Source organism: Oryzias latipes, chromosome 18 (genome assembly GCF_053564925.1).
Source record: "Oryzias latipes strain Hd-rR chromosome 18, Olatipes_Hd-rR_3.1".
Lineage (NCBI taxonomy): Eukaryota > Metazoa > Chordata > Actinopteri > Beloniformes > Adrianichthyidae > Oryzias > Oryzias latipes.
In genome coordinates this window covers 1,253,503-1,270,981 of record NC_136254.1, presented here as the reverse complement: position 1 = coordinate 1,270,981, position 17,479 = coordinate 1,253,503, and the positions used below count along the sequence as shown (strand labels likewise).

The 17,479-nt window shown below is 44.4% G+C and overlaps 1 protein-coding gene across 1 annotated transcript in view; it reads right to left on the bottom strand.

The window, feature by feature from the left end:
• adam19a (ADAM metallopeptidase domain 19a) overlaps nucleotides 1-17,479 on the bottom strand; it is a 102,750-nt gene that overhangs the window by 32,719 nt on the left and 52,552 nt on the right. Inside the window, exons 5-10 of the mRNA XM_023965861.2 lie at nucleotides 11,789-11,865; nucleotides 5,288-5,471; nucleotides 3,219-3,284; nucleotides 2,115-2,186; nucleotides 1,638-1,804; nucleotides 161-245 (exon numbers count right to left, since the gene is read on the bottom strand). Coding sequence (XP_023821629.1) covers nucleotides 161-245; nucleotides 1,638-1,804; nucleotides 2,115-2,186; nucleotides 3,219-3,284; nucleotides 5,288-5,471; nucleotides 11,789-11,865 — 651 coding nt within the window. The remainder of the gene's footprint in view (nucleotides 1-160; nucleotides 246-1,637; nucleotides 1,805-2,114; nucleotides 2,187-3,218; nucleotides 3,285-5,287; nucleotides 5,472-11,788; nucleotides 11,866-17,479) is intronic.

Genomic DNA, 17,479 nt, shown 5'->3' with positions numbered 1-17,479 from the left:
ATCCCCAAAAAAGATCAGAATACTGTTGGAGGTTGTTAAATACTTTGATATAAAAGTACAACCAGTGAGGAACTGAAATGACAAAAAGACTGAGGGAGACTGCAAAGTCAACTCAGATCAAAGAGAGTGAGGAAAGGAGGAGGACTGCCCCCCTTCATACCACAGTGATGCCTCCAGAGTTTTCCAGACTGCACATCCCCTCCAGCGGAGCCATCCCAATAGTGGTTCCCTTGAAGATGACGCCCCTGCACAGAGAGAAGGAAAACATTGAGCTTTCATCTCTTCCTGTGTGTCAGGTATCTGCAGTGGATGCTCAGTGACTGCAAATGAGGCCTCAGCTGAACACAACAACAATCTACCAGATGTCAATTGAAGTTAAAAAAATCCTGGGCTGGAGGGGCACTAAAAAGAAAAAATGCAACCTTTTAGGACAAAGTCAGGAAGGCGTAGACGACACAGAGCTGGACGTCTGTGGGAGACACTGAACAGGGTCCCGTCTCTAACGGACAATCGGCGGCAGCCACAGCTCATCTCCATGCAGAGGAGCAGTGACAGGCGGCTGTCCCTGTCCTGCTGTGGGGGGGACACCGAGGGAGTCAATCCTCCTCAGTCCCATGAGGCCGTTCCACTCTGCTAATGACCTCAGAGTGCTATGGCTGACTGTACCATGGGGTCTTCATGAGCCGCCACCCTGAATGTGTTTGTGACTGTCAGGCGCTTTGGGCCTCCTAAGAAGCTAGTGAATCGTATTTAACTATAAACCAATTACCATGAATGCTCCCATTCCAGAAAACAGTGTTTTCCTTGTTGCCATGACAATAGCTGCGTTTACATGGACAAAAGTAATCGGAATGAACGTCGGATCAGAATAAAAATGTGTCATGTAAACGTCACGCCGTTCAGAATATTCAGATCATCCGGATCAACATTTCTGTCTGATGGAGATCGGTGGTTATGGGACCGGTCGCCCGCTCCACCTGAGCGAAACATGTCTCTGATCAGAGCAGCCTGACGTTTGCAGGCGGGGTGGGGGGGTGGGGGGGGGGGGGGGGGGATGTTGTTACGGAGGAGGTTTTGGACCGCGGTCCATCCAGCCGCTCAGCGTGAGCGAGCTGCTGGACTCAGGAGAACCGTGGAGAACGGTGTCTTTGGGACGGTGTGTGAGCTGTTGAATGCAGAAATGCTGCTCTGCAGTCCTGAGGAAGTGTGTAAACAATCCCATGAATTCATGTTTCCAAGCGTGTCCAGACAGAATAGAGGCTGCTGTTGTTCCAGCGTATTTACGTTCAGCCTAGAGGCAGATTCCAGCTTTGACTGCATGGATTTTAAGTCCATCCACGGCTAAATGTTGTTGTTAGCACGTATTAGCCTAATCCTAACCCTTTACGGCCCCATTCCACCCAAAAAAAAGCAATGATTAAAAAATGATGAGCAATAATCATCACAAGAATAAAATCGCGTTTAGAAGATCATCTCACTATATGCGGAACTCACTATTTCTTCTTCTGGTTGTTTCCGGTGTTTTAGAGAGTCTAATCAAAGATATTTTGCACATAGAACCGCGGCTATTGAAAGCACTTCCTTCATGTTGTGACGGCACATGTACACCTTAACTCTATAACCATTTCATTTCTTACGTGAGCAGCTGAGCGTTGTCGTGTTTTTTACGAGACTTCAGCTTCTGTCTCCACTGGAGGAAAGACCAAAGTGTGGCGTTTGGCTCTTTGCTGATGATGCACTGGTCTCTGTCGGTCCAAACCTCCAGACCAATTAGAGGCACCCGGATATTCAAAGCCCGGTAGAACTGCATGTGGGAATGAAGAACATGGGTTATAGTCAGTGAAGGCCTCGTCATTAGCTCCGTCTTTACAGTCCAGTTACATCAAAGGTTTTTTATTGATTTCCTCCTAGAGGTAACTGAGAACCAGCACTGATTAAATTCAGAAGCAGAGTTCATTTAATGGCAGACATGGGCTCTCTGTAGTGTCCTAATGAAGCAGATAAACTGAGCTTCATTATGTCAAAGCTGAGTCAAATCCACATTCATCACCCTGTGATCTTCAGATTGTCTCTCTTTTGACAGAAGCAGAAAAGAAGAAGAGCCTCAGCCTTACCTTATCCACATAATTAGCTATTTCCATGATCCTGGTCTTGGTCTTTTCATAGTCCCTGTTCTGCCGTTTAAACTGCAGAACAGTGAAAACAAGGTATCAATGTCACTGTGTCTGTCATCACTCCTGCCTTCAGAATAAAAGCCTGTTCCTGTGAAGGATGAGAAGCACTGCAGTGGTTTTACAAATTAAAACAACAGAACAGAATTTATCCTGTATTCAGATCAAACACCGTAAAATGAATGTATTGTTTTCTAAACATGACAAGCTTAAAGATAGATATTGATCATTTCCTGTTGTGCAGAAATAACCAAACTTTACCTACCGGGACTCAATGACGTAACAGGAATATGACGGAGGTCGACTACATTATTCAAATCAAACTTTATTTGTATGACACTTTCCCCACTCGTGCTATTCAAAGTGCTTTACATCAAAACATAATGACATTTTCAAAACAAAAGACAAGACATGACACAAATACTTTGTATGAAACCCATACAATGCCCCCCCCCCCCCCCCCCCCCCCCCACACACACACACACATGCACGCTATGGTATAGCATAACATGATTCACTATAATGATCCAATGTGGAGGATCCCTGTGAGGAAAACAACTAGAATGGAAAAGGAAGAAAACAGATAAAAATAACTAGATAGGTAAATAAATAAACCTTAACAGACGGATATAAATCAGTAAATGTGAATAGAAAATATCATATGAGTAAAAAGAGAACATAAAATAATTAATATCTAATGCATTTCAGCTAAAATCCTGATCATTTTTCATTTATTTGTTCCTTTGATGAAAATGATTGATGTTGAATAAGTTTACATGTTTACACATTTGTCTTCCATATTGAACATTTTCCTGATTGTAAAGAAGGTCGGAGCATTTTTGCTTTATTCTCCTTTTGGTGAATGTTCTATTAATCAGACAAATGCTTCTGACTTCTCTCCTCACCATCATTTCTGCTCAAAGCTGTCAGTGGAGAAGTCCTCGACTCCCTTCAATGGATCATTGTCTCAATCCTACTGTGTCATTCTACAGATTTCTCCTTCAGCTCACCGTGTGGCGTGAGTGAGAGGGAAGAGAGTTCTCTCACCATTTCATTGTCTGCCACGATGTACAGCTCTGTGTACTTTGTCGTACCCCAGGTGTTTCTCTTGACCTGGTGTGGGAGAGAAAAAAACCGTTAACAAGACGACGGCCGGCCGTTATGAGGCTCTGAACACAGACGAGCTGAAACATCCTGAGCACAGCTAAGGGGGCGGTCCTTCTGTGGTTACCGCTGACGACACCAACATCAGCACCGGGATTCATAAACCAGCAGAGTCTGCATGAGCAGCGCTAGGAACGATGGCAACAAGAACATACTCTCAACAACCGTCTGTTCTCCAACATTTCCCGCTCAAAACCCTCGTTAGATTCAACACTTTTCCATAACTTACAAAAGATCCTAATACACTCAATAACCCGTCAATAAGAACACTGTTAGTATATTTATTCATCCCATACAAGCCATTTATAAATGGTGAGGGTGCTCAACTTTAAGTCCCACTCTGAGGATCTTCTGACTATTTTCAAAGCGTTCCCACTGGTTTGTAATTTGGATTATTAGTCAAAAACCTGTCTGCTAGGACATAGTTTCTGCAGAACAGCAGAAATTCATCAGAAATTCACCCTGTAGTTGTAGGCGGGGCTGTAGTCATGTGGAAGTAAGCCTGCCCTCACTTCCCATCTTTCCCTTGTTATCACTCTCTCCCGCTAGCTTACAGCCCCTGACAGCCCCAACCTCACATTAGCGGTGCAACAGAAAAAGCGAGTGATATCAGAGCTAACCAGCCGTACAGTTTAGATCCAGATTCCAGCTCAGGCCAGGAAAAGTTTGGGCAGAATAACAGAAAACCTTTTCAAACTGCATTTTTTTGTTCAGGAGAGTCCTGATGATTGTGTTTAGATCTGTAACATGATCTTTAAGTGCCTCAATGAAGTGGCACCGGCACCTCTTAACCCTTTCCTCTGTACTTTAGAGGCTGGCAGCAAACCAACCACAGCAGTCTGGTGATTGGATAGATTTGCTCAGACTGCCCTGTTGGGCAAAGGTGCAGGACTTTGGAAGTCACGTCCCACTGCTTTGAAGTCTGTGTCCAGTTTCAGGCTGAAATTCCAGAATCCAGTGCCTTAGACATTCCCAGAAGCTAGCTTGGCGAATATAGTGAAATTGATTATGTCAAGTGTGGGTAGTTTTGTGGGGAGTGGGTAGTTTATTGGTAGTTAGGGGTTAGGTGGGAATTTGGACACAGCCTCAGTTTCTTTAAAACCCAAAGTCTTGGCTGTATCAGCAGCCGTGCTGCCCGCCTGTTTTAACAGGCTGAGTGTTTTTTATCCTTCTGATGTCTTCCAGTGACTTTGAAACTGGTTTATGTCAATTTAACAACGACTGTTGTTTTGTTGGATTTGTGGTATTTTATTTTCATTTCACATATTTTTGTAATTGTAAAAACAAATAAATCCAGCTAAAGACAAATGCTGCAGACTAGCTACAGCTAAAAGCGTTATGATTATGAAAAGTGTTATGTTTGTAGTTTTCCATGTTTTTATATCTGTCCTTATCAATCAAGTTCAATTCACAGCGATCTTAGAAATGCAAGTTTTGTCTTTATTTTCTTTATAAATGTCCTCCATCATGAGAAAAATGCAACAATAACACCAAACAGAGGAATTTAGCTGGAGTGGGCGGAGTGTAATGAAGACGTAACCTGAAGCTGACGTGACTGAGACAAAAACACAGAAAATGAACCAAAAAACCAGAACTAAAACCAAACCAATCCTGAGTTTCACATGCCAGACCATGTGGAATCAAACGGATGTTTCCCACACATCAATGCTGCATGTTTGACTCTAGAAAGGCATAACTAACAGAGATCGTCTGATTCATGTCTGTCTGTTTGATGAAGGACGATACCTGCATGTGTGACTTAGGTCCCAGTTGATGTGGGGGGAAAAGACCACACATACACTTTTGGGGTTTTGATTTAAATGTTTAACTCAACATACATTTGGGCTTTAATGTCTGCAGTTGCTCATAAATGTTAATGAACTTCAGAATTCTCAAATGTTCTGTTCCTGCGAAGAGAAACTTGTGAGATCAGGAACATCTGGAGAACTCACCCTGGAATGGTGGGATGGGAACCAGTCTGAGCTGAGGTTGAAAGCTGAGGTGTGATGGGGGTGGGCACAGCTTCCACCTGTTATTGGCAGGTGTTTAGTACTCCGCAGTGAATGCCGGACAGAGGCCTCATCGCTCAATGGCTCCAGGTAGAACGTGTCACTAGAATTCAAGGATATCAGCCCCCTGTAGAGAGGATTAGGCCAAGATGACAGTCAGTCATTTATCTCAGAAAAGGTTTCTGAAATACAGAAATGTTTGGAAAAGAGCAACGCAGTGTTGAGGCTGTGTCTGGTTCTTGGGTCTGTGCCTGTGATGGATAACTGTGGTTCTCTGTAGAGCTGTCACAGCTGCCTGTATCCGTATCTAGTCATAGAGCTGTCTCAGCTAACGGCACTTATGTATCCGTGTATCTAGTATACAGATTCCTGTTGACTATCAAAACCAACTTTATTCAGAATAAATGATCGTTCAAATGATGTCATTTTCCTTCCCATGACCAAACTTTACAGCTAAAATGATCAAAGCTGTAGTTGAGAGAATCCATCCATCCACCCATCCATCCATCCATCCATCATCCATCCATCATACATCCATCCATCATACATCCATCCGTCCACCCATCCATCCATCCATCATCCATCCACCCACCCATCCATCCGTCCACCCATCCATCCATCCATCCATCCATCCATCCATCCATCCATCATACATCCATCCATCCATCCACCCATCCATCATCCATCCACCCATCCAACAATCCATCCATCCATCCATCATACATCCATCCATCCATCCATCCATCCATCATACATCCATCCATCCATCCACCCATCCATCATCCATCCACCCATCCAACAATCCATCCATCCATCCATCATACATCCATCCATCCATCCACCCATCCATCCATCATCCATCCACCCATCCAACGATCCATCCATCCATCCATCCATCATCCATCCATCCATCCATCATACATCCATCCATCCATCCATCCATCATACATCCATCCATCCATCCAACTGTCCATCCATCCATCCATCATACATCCATCATCCATCCATCATACATCCATCCATCATCCATCCATCATCCATCCATCCATCATCCATCCATCCATCCATCCAACTGTCCATCCATCCATCCATCATACATCCATCCATCATCCATCATCCATCCATCCATCATCCATCCATCCATAATCCATCATCCATCCATCCATCCATCCAACTGTCCATCCATCCATCCATCCATCCATCATCCATCCATCCATCCATCCATCCATCATCCATCCATCCATCCATCCATCCATCCATCCATCCATCATCCATCGATCCATCATCCATCCATCCATCATCCATCCATCATCCATCCATCCATCATCCATCCATCATCCATCCATCCATCCATCCATCCATCCAACTGTCCATCCATCCATCCATTCATCCATCATCCATCCATCCATCATCATCCATCCATCCATCAATCATCCATCATCCATCCAACTGTCCATCCATCCATCCATCTTCTTCCACTCATCCAGGAGCGGGTTGTGGGGGAAGCTTTTTAAAAAGAGATGTCCAGACTTCCACCTCCACAGACATTCCTGTACTGGGTGAGAGGCGCGTCTCTCCAGCCTGTCCTGGATCTTTCCCGGGGCGTCCGCCCAGAATCCGGTTATTTTTCAAACTAAAATATCTTTTAAAATTAAAGATTGTCAAAACTTAAAAGAAAAAAATAAAAGAACCAGTCATAATTAATTATTTCTTCTGCGGCCCGGTAACGGTTGATCCACGGACCGGTACCGGTCTGCGGCCCGGTGGTTTGGAGACCACTGATCTAACAGACTTTTCATGAATGAACCACTGATGTGTAACTTTTAGATCACGTATACGGTGCACAGATCACGTTCAGATGACATCATTGATGCATGAATCTCTGATGAATTACAGATCTTCTTTCTTTCTCTTTCGGCTTTTCCCATCAGGGGTCGCCACAGCGAATCATCCTTTTCCACCTCACTCTATCATGAACATCTTCTACCCTAACATTAGCCAACTTCATGTCCTCTGTTAAGACATCCATGTATCTCCTCTTTGGCCGTCCTCTTGCCCTCCGGCCAGGCAGCTCCATCTCCAACATCCTTCTACCAATATATCCACTATCCCTCCTCTGAACATGTCCAAACCATCTCAGTCTGGCTTCTCTGACTTTGTCGCTAACACAGGCAACATGAGCCGTCCCTCTGATGTACTCGTTCCTTATCCTGTCTAACCTGGTCACTCCTAAGGAGAACCTCAACATCTTCATCTCCGCTACCTCCATCTCAGCCTCTTGTCTCTGTCTCACTGCTACCGTCTCTAACCCATAGAGCAGAGCTGGTCTCACCACTGTCTTGTACACCTTTCCTTTGAGTCTTGCTGACACTCTTCTGTCACACAACACTCCTGACACTTTCCTCCACCCGCTCCAACCTGCCTGCACTCGCCTCTTCACCTCTTTTCCACACTCCCCATCACACTGAACTGTTGACCCCAAGTACTTAAACTCCTGCACCTTCTTCACCTCAGCCCCCTGTAACCTAACGCTTCTACCTTGATCCCTCTCGTTCAGACACATGTATTCTGTCTTACTACGACTGACCTTCATGCCTCTTCTTTCCAGAGCAAACCTCCACCTCTCTAGCTGTTCCTCCACCTGCTCTCTACTCTCACTGCAAATTACAATGTCATCCGCAAACATCATTGTCCAGGGAGATTCTTGTCTTACCTCGTCTGTCAGCCTGTCCATCAGCATAGCAAACAAAAAAGGACTCAAAGCTGATCCTTGGTGTAGTCCCACCTCCACCTTGAACTCCTCTGTCTTACCTACAGCACATCTCACCACCGTCATACTTCTCTCATACATGTCCTGAACTACTCTGACATACTTCTCTGCCACTCCAGACGACCTCATACAGTACCACAGCTCCTCCCTCGGCACCCTGTCATACGCCTTCTCTAAATCTACGAACACACAATGCAGCTCCTTCTGACCTTCTCTGTACTTTTCCATCAACATTCTCAAAGCAAAAATGGCATCAGTGGTGCTCTTACGGGGCATGAAACCATACTGCTGCTCACAGATCTCCACCTTCTTCCTAAGCCTGGCTTCCACTACTCTTTCCCACAGCTTCATTGTGTGGCTCATCAACTTTATTCCTCTATAGTTGCTGCAGTTCTGCGTGTCACCCTTGTTCTTAAAGATCGGAACCAGAACGCTTCTCCTCCATTCCTCAGGCATCTTCTCACTCTCTAAAATCCTATTGAACAACCTCGTTAGAAATTCCACTGCTGTCTCTCCTAAGCACTTCCATACCTCCACAGGTAGGTCATCAGGACCAACGGCCTTTCCGCTCTTCATCCTTTTCAGAGCCTTCCTAACCTCATCCTTTCCAATCTCTGCTACTTCCTGCTCCACAACAACCACATCTTCCTCCCTTCTTTCCCTGTCATTTTCCACGTTCATCAGCTCCTCAAAATACTCCTTCCATCTTTTCTGTACACTCTCCTGGGTTGTTAGCACCTTTCCATCTCTGTCCTTAATCACCCTTACCTGTTGCACGTCCTTCCCATCTCTGTCTCTCTGTCTGGCTAGCCTGTACAAGTCCTTCTCTCCTTCCTTTGTGTCTAACCTGTCATAAAGCTCATCGTAAGCTTTCTGTTTGGCCTTTGCCACCTCTCTCTTCACTCTACGCTGCGCTTCCTTGTACTCCTGTCTATCTTCCTCAGTCCTTTCTACATCCCACTTCCTTTTAGCCAACCTCTTCCTCTGGACGCATTCCTGTACTTCCTCATTCCACCACCAAGTCTCTTTACCGTTTTTCCTCTTTCCAGATGACACACCTAGCACTTTCCTACCTGTTTCCCTGATAATCTCTGCTGTAGTTTCCCAGTCATCTGGAAGCTCATCCTGACCACCCAGGACCTGCCTCAACTTCTGCCTAAATTCCTCACAAGTTTCTTCATTCTGCAGCTTCCACCACTTGGTCTTCTTTTCTGTTTTCCCTCTCTTCTTCTTCCTGACCTCCAGAGTCATCTTACACACCACCATGCGGTGCTGTCTGGCTACACTCTCTCCCACCACCACTTTGCAGTCATTAATCTCTCTCAAATGACCTCGTCTACATAGGATGTAGTCCACCTGGGTACTCCTACCTCCACTTCTGTATGTCACTCTATGTTCCTCTCTCTTCTGGAAGTAAGTGTTGACTACCGCCATTTCCATCCTCTTCACAAAGTCCACCACCATCTGTCCCTCCAGATTCCTTTCCTTCACTCCAAACCTGCCCATCACCTCCTCATCACCTCTGTTGCCCTCACCAACATGCCCATTAAAGTCTGCTCCAATAACAACTCTCTCTCCTCTGGGAAAACTCTCTATGACCTCATCCAACTCACTCCAGAATCTCTCCTTCACTTCTAACTCACAGCCAACCTGTGGCGCATACCCACTGACTACATTCACCATCACCCCTTCAATTTCTAACTTTAGGCTCATCATCCTGTCTGAGACTCTTTTCACCTCTAGAACCCTGTTTACAAACTCCCCCTTCAGAATCACTCCTACCCCGTTTCTCTTCCTATCAACACCATGATAGAACAGTTTGTATCCTCCTCCAATACTACGTGCCTTGCTGCCCTTCCACCTTGTCTCCTGCACACACAGTACATCTACCTTCCTTCTCTCCATCATGTCTGCCAGCTCTCTGCCTTTCCCTGTCATTGTGCCAACGTTAAGAGTCCCTATTCTCAAACCTATGTTCCTGCCTTTTCCCTTCTCTCTCTGGCCACGGACCCTTCTGCCTCCCCTCTTTCTTCCACCAACAGTAGTCAAATTTCCACCGACACCCTGTAGGTTAACAGCATCTGTGGCGGTCGTTGTTAACCCGGGCCTCGACCGATCCGGTATGTCCAAAGTGTTGTGGATGATTCGCATGGTTATTTTGGCAATTTTTACGCCGGATGCCCTTCCTGACGCAACCCTCTCTATTTATCCGGGCTTGGGACCGGCACAGAGGCAACTGGCTTGCAACCCCTGTGGCTAGATTTGATGAATGAATTACAGATAAACATCACAATAATCACACGGTTCATGCACGTTTGATGTATTGTGTGACAGTTATGTAAATCGGCCGACCTTTCACCTTTCCAACGGCGCCGGGGCCCCTCTCTGAATCTCCCCAGCTGGGGCTGCCACCGGAGTCCGGCGTCTTAAATGTCAGTCAATGTACTAATAAAATTCATCTTTAAACCTGTATTTTTTTTAAAGGTTTCTAACTCCATGTGTTTTTTAATGATTGATGAAGGGTTAAATATTTTTTCGTCCAACAGTTGTGTCTTTCTTTTCTTTTCCTTTAGTTGGGAAGAAGACGTTGACAGAGTCACACGGTGGAATGTCTTACAGATAAACTATAGCAGAGCTGGCAGACGCTATGCCTGAAATGCAAACTTCTATGTTGTCGTAAACAGAAGACTTTATAAGCAGACATCTTGATTTTATCTGATTGACACCAACATTACTAATCAAACCCGTGATCCTTTTGTGATCCTTTTCATGGATCAGAAGTGTGACTCCTGGAAATCCAGGCTCTCTTTTCTAGATCATTTTATTCCTGGAGCATGTCAGCAATCTGTGCACAAGTATTCAAAAAGAAACTATAAAATGTTCTCAAGTCTTCTCAGGAAATGAGGATTACTCTATAAAATGCTCTCCTGGAAAATGTTTTATGAACCCTCTTTCTGCTGTAGGAAACAATAAAAGGTTTGGAATGTAGACCAGCTTTCAGTTCTCCTCCTTTATCAGCTCTGTCTTTTCTCATAACAACCGTTAGCGGCTCTCATGCCAAAACAACTGAATTACAATTGAATAGATCCTGTTTGGTGACACTGTTAAGCCAAGAAAACCTGATTCATGGAGAGGAAAACGGCGTGAGTGATGCCTTCCAGCACAGACCCAGCTGTCCCCCTGGAGTCAGAGTGTGTGAATGGATGCATCACAGCTCCTTTAGAGAAATAAATGGAATCCTTTCAGGCTGTTGTGTTTGCTGCAGCACAGACGGCTGCTTTGTGGTCGGATTCAAGGTGAAGCAGATTTCATCTCACTAAACACAGTTATCAGCTGTCTGGATTCAACATAAATGTTCAGTCGTCAAGGTCGGGTAACAAACGACATTCAAGCTGCCGGTGTACGCATGAAGCTCTGAAGAAAGCCTCAATCTGAATTCATAGTGAATTAGTTTTTAGAAACTGTTTAAAGTGATCATATCTTATATTTTATTTAATGTAAACGTAGAAAAAAAAATGTTTTTTCTTATAAATCCTGCTAGTCGTCCCAATTAAAAACAATAATCTTTATTGTTCACCATGGTTACATTTCACTGTTTTTCCCCACAGTACTAGTTAGTAATAGTACTATTTTTGCAAACACATATTTAAAGAAGAACTGTGTTAAATCTTTACCTGAATCCTGAACATGTGCTGATTCCCACCCAGGAATGGGGATGTCCCCTCACATGGCCGTGGTAGAAACAGTGATTCTGCAGGAAAAAGCGTTAGAATCAGTGATGTAGGTATGTCTGTAAACCTTTGAGATGTTAGTTTAAGCTGCAGCACATCACTGACAGAAACACGGAGAGAAGAAAGCAGCACGTCTGAGCTAACTGTCTGAACAGCATCAGCTTTTTCTTTGAATCTTACAGGAATTGTAGATGATCGCTGAACCTTCTTTCATGTCACTTCACTAAGTTAGCATTTCCAGTTAGGATTAGTTATTTCTGGCTGCAACAGCAAATAAATACAAGATTCTGAGTTCCTAAGAACGAAACTTTGCAGAAACTCAGAGATGATGGTCTGAAAGAACAGACCTGAAACCTTTTCACTGTCATGTAATGATCAGATATTGATCAATACAATAATAATGACAATATCAGCCATTCATCTGTTATGCAACAGCAGGTGAACAAAATGCAAAGCATTGTAAAAGATGTTTTCTTATGTGGGACAACAGAGAAAATTCTGAGGACTTCCAACCTAAAGGTCGTGTTCCACAGCCGCTACGTATGTTTAGTGCATATAACACGGAAGTAAGCTGGTCAGACGTGAATCTATGTGGAAAAAGTGAGAAAGTTGTGGTCTTTAGGTGAAATGTTCACAGATGTATCAGGAATGAACCACGTTAAAAACCACAGAAGAAGTAGAAATAAACACGCTAAGAACACGTAAACCAACGTAGAACATGAAGCGTGTGATTATTGTGATGTTTATCTGTAATTCATCAGTGATTCATGCATCAATGATGTCATCTGAACGTGATCTGTCACAATAAGTCTGTTAGACAAACGTGGAACGCTCCTGGAAAGACACACATTAGTGGATGGATCTCGCAAAAATGTATGTAATAATTGCGTATAAACTATGTCAAATACGCATAAACTGAATAATTTTCAACTGGCCAGAAACTCTGAACAGCTGAAAACTGAATCCATGTAAAGACTCGTCGGCTGAAACCCTCAACGGACATGTGAGCACATCGACAAACACAGGAAACACGTAAGAATGACTTAGATCACGTATGGATCATGGAAGACTGACATTTCATACGTGGAAAACGTATGTAGCAGCTGTGTGACACCTGTGGGCCTTCAGCTTGGTAAAAACTGTTGCATCCATTGAAACTGAAAGCTACTTCTTTAAATATGGATAAAAAACAAAGTGGGGTCGTCAAACAGGAGGAAGTTAACCTTTTTCTTAACATGAGGACTTTGCTGTTTTCTTTAGAGTGAAGGATTAATTCAATCCTTAAGATAAAAACTCAACTTTTTACACCCTAATGGGTGAGATGAGAAGACATGAATCTATAACATTTTTAGAAATACTTGGAATTTCAGCTTTTTCTGCTTTCAGTAAAGGTTCTGTTGCAGAAGCATTTCAAACCCACCACGACCACGGATTCTGCATACGAGCGTTTAAGAATGACACAAAGACCATGGCTTCCTGGAACGTCATGGTCTCATCTAACGGCCTTATTATCAGATAAACTCCCTGATGATGTTAGTTAAATGCAAAAACAAGCTCAGAGCAAAAAGAATGAAGTCACCGTTGTTCCAGCCTTAAGGAGTTTTAAGAAGCTTCCCCCAAAGGCAAACAGAATCACCGCTATGGTAGAAACAGGCTTTACCACCTCAAGGATGAAATTATCCCTGCACGATTATTTTTTGACAATTCAGAGAACTTCGGCTCGCCGGAGCGTTAAATGAGGTATTTCCTGTGAGCGGCAGCAGTGAATGGACCCCACGCATTAGTATGGTTACAGAGAAGAGCCCCCCCACGGCCCCCTGCAATAAATCACTCATCCACTCATACAAGACAGATAATGTTCCAAACAGGACCTGTGGTCTGTGGAGAGAGCGCCTCGATTTTCAGCTTTGGCCAAAGCAAAAAGCTACAAATAAATGGATTCCTAAGCTAAAAAGCTAACTTAACATTACAGAACAGTTTATATTGGGGGGGGGGGGGGCATTAGAAAACACCAGACTGGAAAGCCATTACAAATGAAAGGATCAAAGATACTTATTTGTAACCGGTTTATTGCTGATATTGGCTTTATTTCATTTAAAAATGTTGCTTTGGTTGTTTTTGCAACACTTAACCCATAAGAACCCAGAGCCTTTTTTCCCCAAATTTAAAATGATGCGTTTTTTTATCCAGGCGTGAAAGTACAATGTTGTTTATGCCAATACATGAAAAGTTTCAACAGCATCGTTTTTTTAATGGCAGTAAATTCTAAAATGACCAGTGCCTCAGCGGACAACACACATGTGATGACATCATCAAACACGGATCAGTCCATCATTCCAGTCCAATGTGTGGACAGACTTAGAATGAAGTCATGTGACCATCCAGTGTCTAGAATGTTCTAAGAATGTTCCCTTTGGATTCTTTGGATGTGGAAAAATATTTAAAGTTCAATTGAATGTTTAGGACAACCCCAACTTCCTGTTCTCGTTCAGTCTGACTGCAGCTCAGCGTCCGCCGTCATCCCAGGCGTCTCTTCCCACGCCCGCTTGCAGCCGCCTGGGCTCGCAGACGAGCGAGGCGTGGCGCTGGTTCACCTCACCTTAGACTGTAAAGACGATGGACGAATCGAGGCGTGACATCACCCAAATGCTTTGCCTCCGGCTCTCATGAGATCACGCCGAGTCCCTCACCATTGCTTCCTGACACGGGCGCCGCCATGTTTGAAACCAGTCAACAGTGATCGGTCTGAGTCGCTCTGAGTCATCATATCTATGGCAACGACTGTCACCAAACAGGAGTGAACTCATTGTGAGTCCCCGCCTCTTTCCACGCCTCTACCTCTTGAACGCGGCGTTTCCATTGACTATGACACTGAGCAAACTGGATTTGCGATACTAAATCTGCCTCATGGAAACACGTAAAATAAAAAGAAAAATCACATTTATAGGAAAATAAAAGAAAGAGATTGTGAGGATGTTGTTTCTCAGGAAGAAGGTGTGTGTGTGTGCATGTGTGGTTGTGTGTCTGGGTGTTGTCCTCTGCAGCAGGGCTGCTCAGTCCTGGTCCTTGAGATCCACCATCCTGCCGGTTTTCCAGCTCTCCCTGCACTGCTTACTGCCGTCTACCTGGACCAGGTGTGTTCATTCAATCAGAATGAGGGAGGGGCACCAGGCTGAGCTAACCAGCAATCTGGAAAACAGATGGTGGTGGATCTCCTGCTCTGGACTGAAGTCTCCAGTCCTCTGCTGGTTTCAGACTGGTTTTTGGACAGACGGATCCACATTGTCCCAGTAATTCTTCTGCATCTATGGTTCTATGAAAAAAAACCTCTGTCCTTGTTCTGTGACAGAATTAGAAGAGCCTGATGAAAATCCTGGAGATGAAGTCAAAGCAGCAGGAAAAGCAGAACAAATTCCAGTATTTTCTGGGTTTTCTTTTGTAAGCAGAAATAGGAAGCATGCAGGCGTGACGGGCTTTGTTAAAGGCTGATGTGAGACAGCTCTGCTGTCTTTAAACAACGCCGGTCGAGTGCTTGATCTCCACGGGGGGGTACTGCTGGTGGTCTATCGTTCCTCTTCATCCGCATACATAATAACGGCTGCCTGGAGGTTAGAATGTCAAACAAAATTCCAAAGGATGAGGTTTATCTGCTTTGTTCCAGAAACGAAGGTCTTCTAGAACCACTGGACCCAAATCCTGGTTCCACTTCATCATTTGATGATTAACGGTGAATGAAGCTGCTCACATTGAAAAATCAGAAATTGAATAAAAAAATAAATAAAATCTGAGTTTTCGTTTTTAGGCCACATCGCCCAGCCCTTAAACGACGTAAAACGAACATCTCTAAACTGAATTCCCGTAAAAACCTGTCGGTTGAAACCCTCAACGGACATCTGAGCACATCAACGAACACAAGCAACACCTATGGCAAATGGCGTATACTTATATAGCGCCTTTCTTCCTACAAAGACAAAGCGCTTTACAGTCACACACACATTCACACACTGGTGGCCGCTCAGCTGCCAAACACAGACGCCTGCCTACCACCAGAGGCAAGGTGGGGTTCAGTGTCTTGCCCAAGGACACTTCGACTCATGGCTGTGCAAGGCGGGAATCGAACCTGCATTATTACGATCATGGGTCGACCGCCCTACTGCTGCACCACGGCCGCCCCTATGGATGACGTAGATCACGTATGGATCACGGAAGACCGACAATTCATACGTGGAAAATGTGCGTAGCTGTTGTGTGACACGACCTTAAAACAGTGATTGTTTTACATTAGATCAGTGCTCCTCAACCTTCTCCGGCCACAGACCGGTTTAAGGTCAGACTATAGTCTCACAGACCGGTTTAAGGTCAGACTATAGTCACACAGACCGGTTTAAGGTCAGACTATAGTAACACAGACCGGTTTAAGGTCAGACTATAGTCTCACAGACCGGTTTAAGGTCAGACTATAGTCTCACAGACCGGTTTGAGGTCAGACTATAGTCTCACAGACCGGTTTAAGGTCAGACTATAGTGTCACAGACCGGTTTAAGGTCAGACTATAGTCACTCAGACCGGTTTAAGGTCAGACTATAGTGTCACAGACCGGTTTAAGGTCAGACTATAGTCTCACAGACCGGTTTGAGGTCAGACTATAGTCTCACAGACCGGTTTAAGGTCAGACTATAGTGTCACAGACCGGTTTAAGGTCAGACTATAGTCACTCAGACCGGTTTAAGGTCAGACTATAGTCTCACAGACCGGTTTAAGGTCAGACTATAGTCTCACAGACCGGTTTAAGGTCAGACTATAGTAACACAGACCGGTTTAAGGGTCAGACTATAGTCTCACAGACCGGTTTAAGGTCAGACTATCGTCTCACAGACCGGTTTAAGGTCAGACTATAGTCACAAAGACCGGTTTAAGGTCAGAATATAGTCACACAGACTGGTTTAAGGTCAGACTATAGTCACACAGACCGGTTTAAGGTCAGACTATAGTCACACAGACCGGTTTAAGGTCAGACTATAGTAACACAGACCGGTTTAAGGTCAGACTATAGTCACACAGACCGGTTTAAGGTCAGACTTTAGTATCACAGACCTGTTTAAGGTCAGAATATAGTGTCACAGACCGGTTTAAGGTCAGACTATAGTCTCACAGACCGGTTTAAGGTCAGACTATAGTCACACAGACCGGTTTAAGGTCAGACTATCGTCTCACAGACCGGTTTAAGGTCAGACTATAGTCACACAGATCGGTTTAAGGTCAGACTATAGTCACACAGATCGGTTTAAGGTCAGACTATCGTCTCACAGACCGGTTTAAGGTCAGACTATCGTCTCACAGACCGGTTTAAGGTCAGACTATAGTCTCACAGACCGGTTTAAGGTCAGACTATAGTCACACAGACCGGTTTAAGGTCAGACTATAGTCACACAGACCGGTTTGAGGTCAGACTATAGTCTCACAGACCTGTTTAAGGTCAGAATATAGTGTCACAGACCGGTTTAAGGTCAGACTATAGTCTCACAGACCGGTTTAAGGTCAGACTATAGTCACACAGACCGGTTTAAGGTCAGACTATCGTCTCACAGACCGGTTTAAGGTCAGACTATAGTCACACAGATCGGTTTAAGGTCA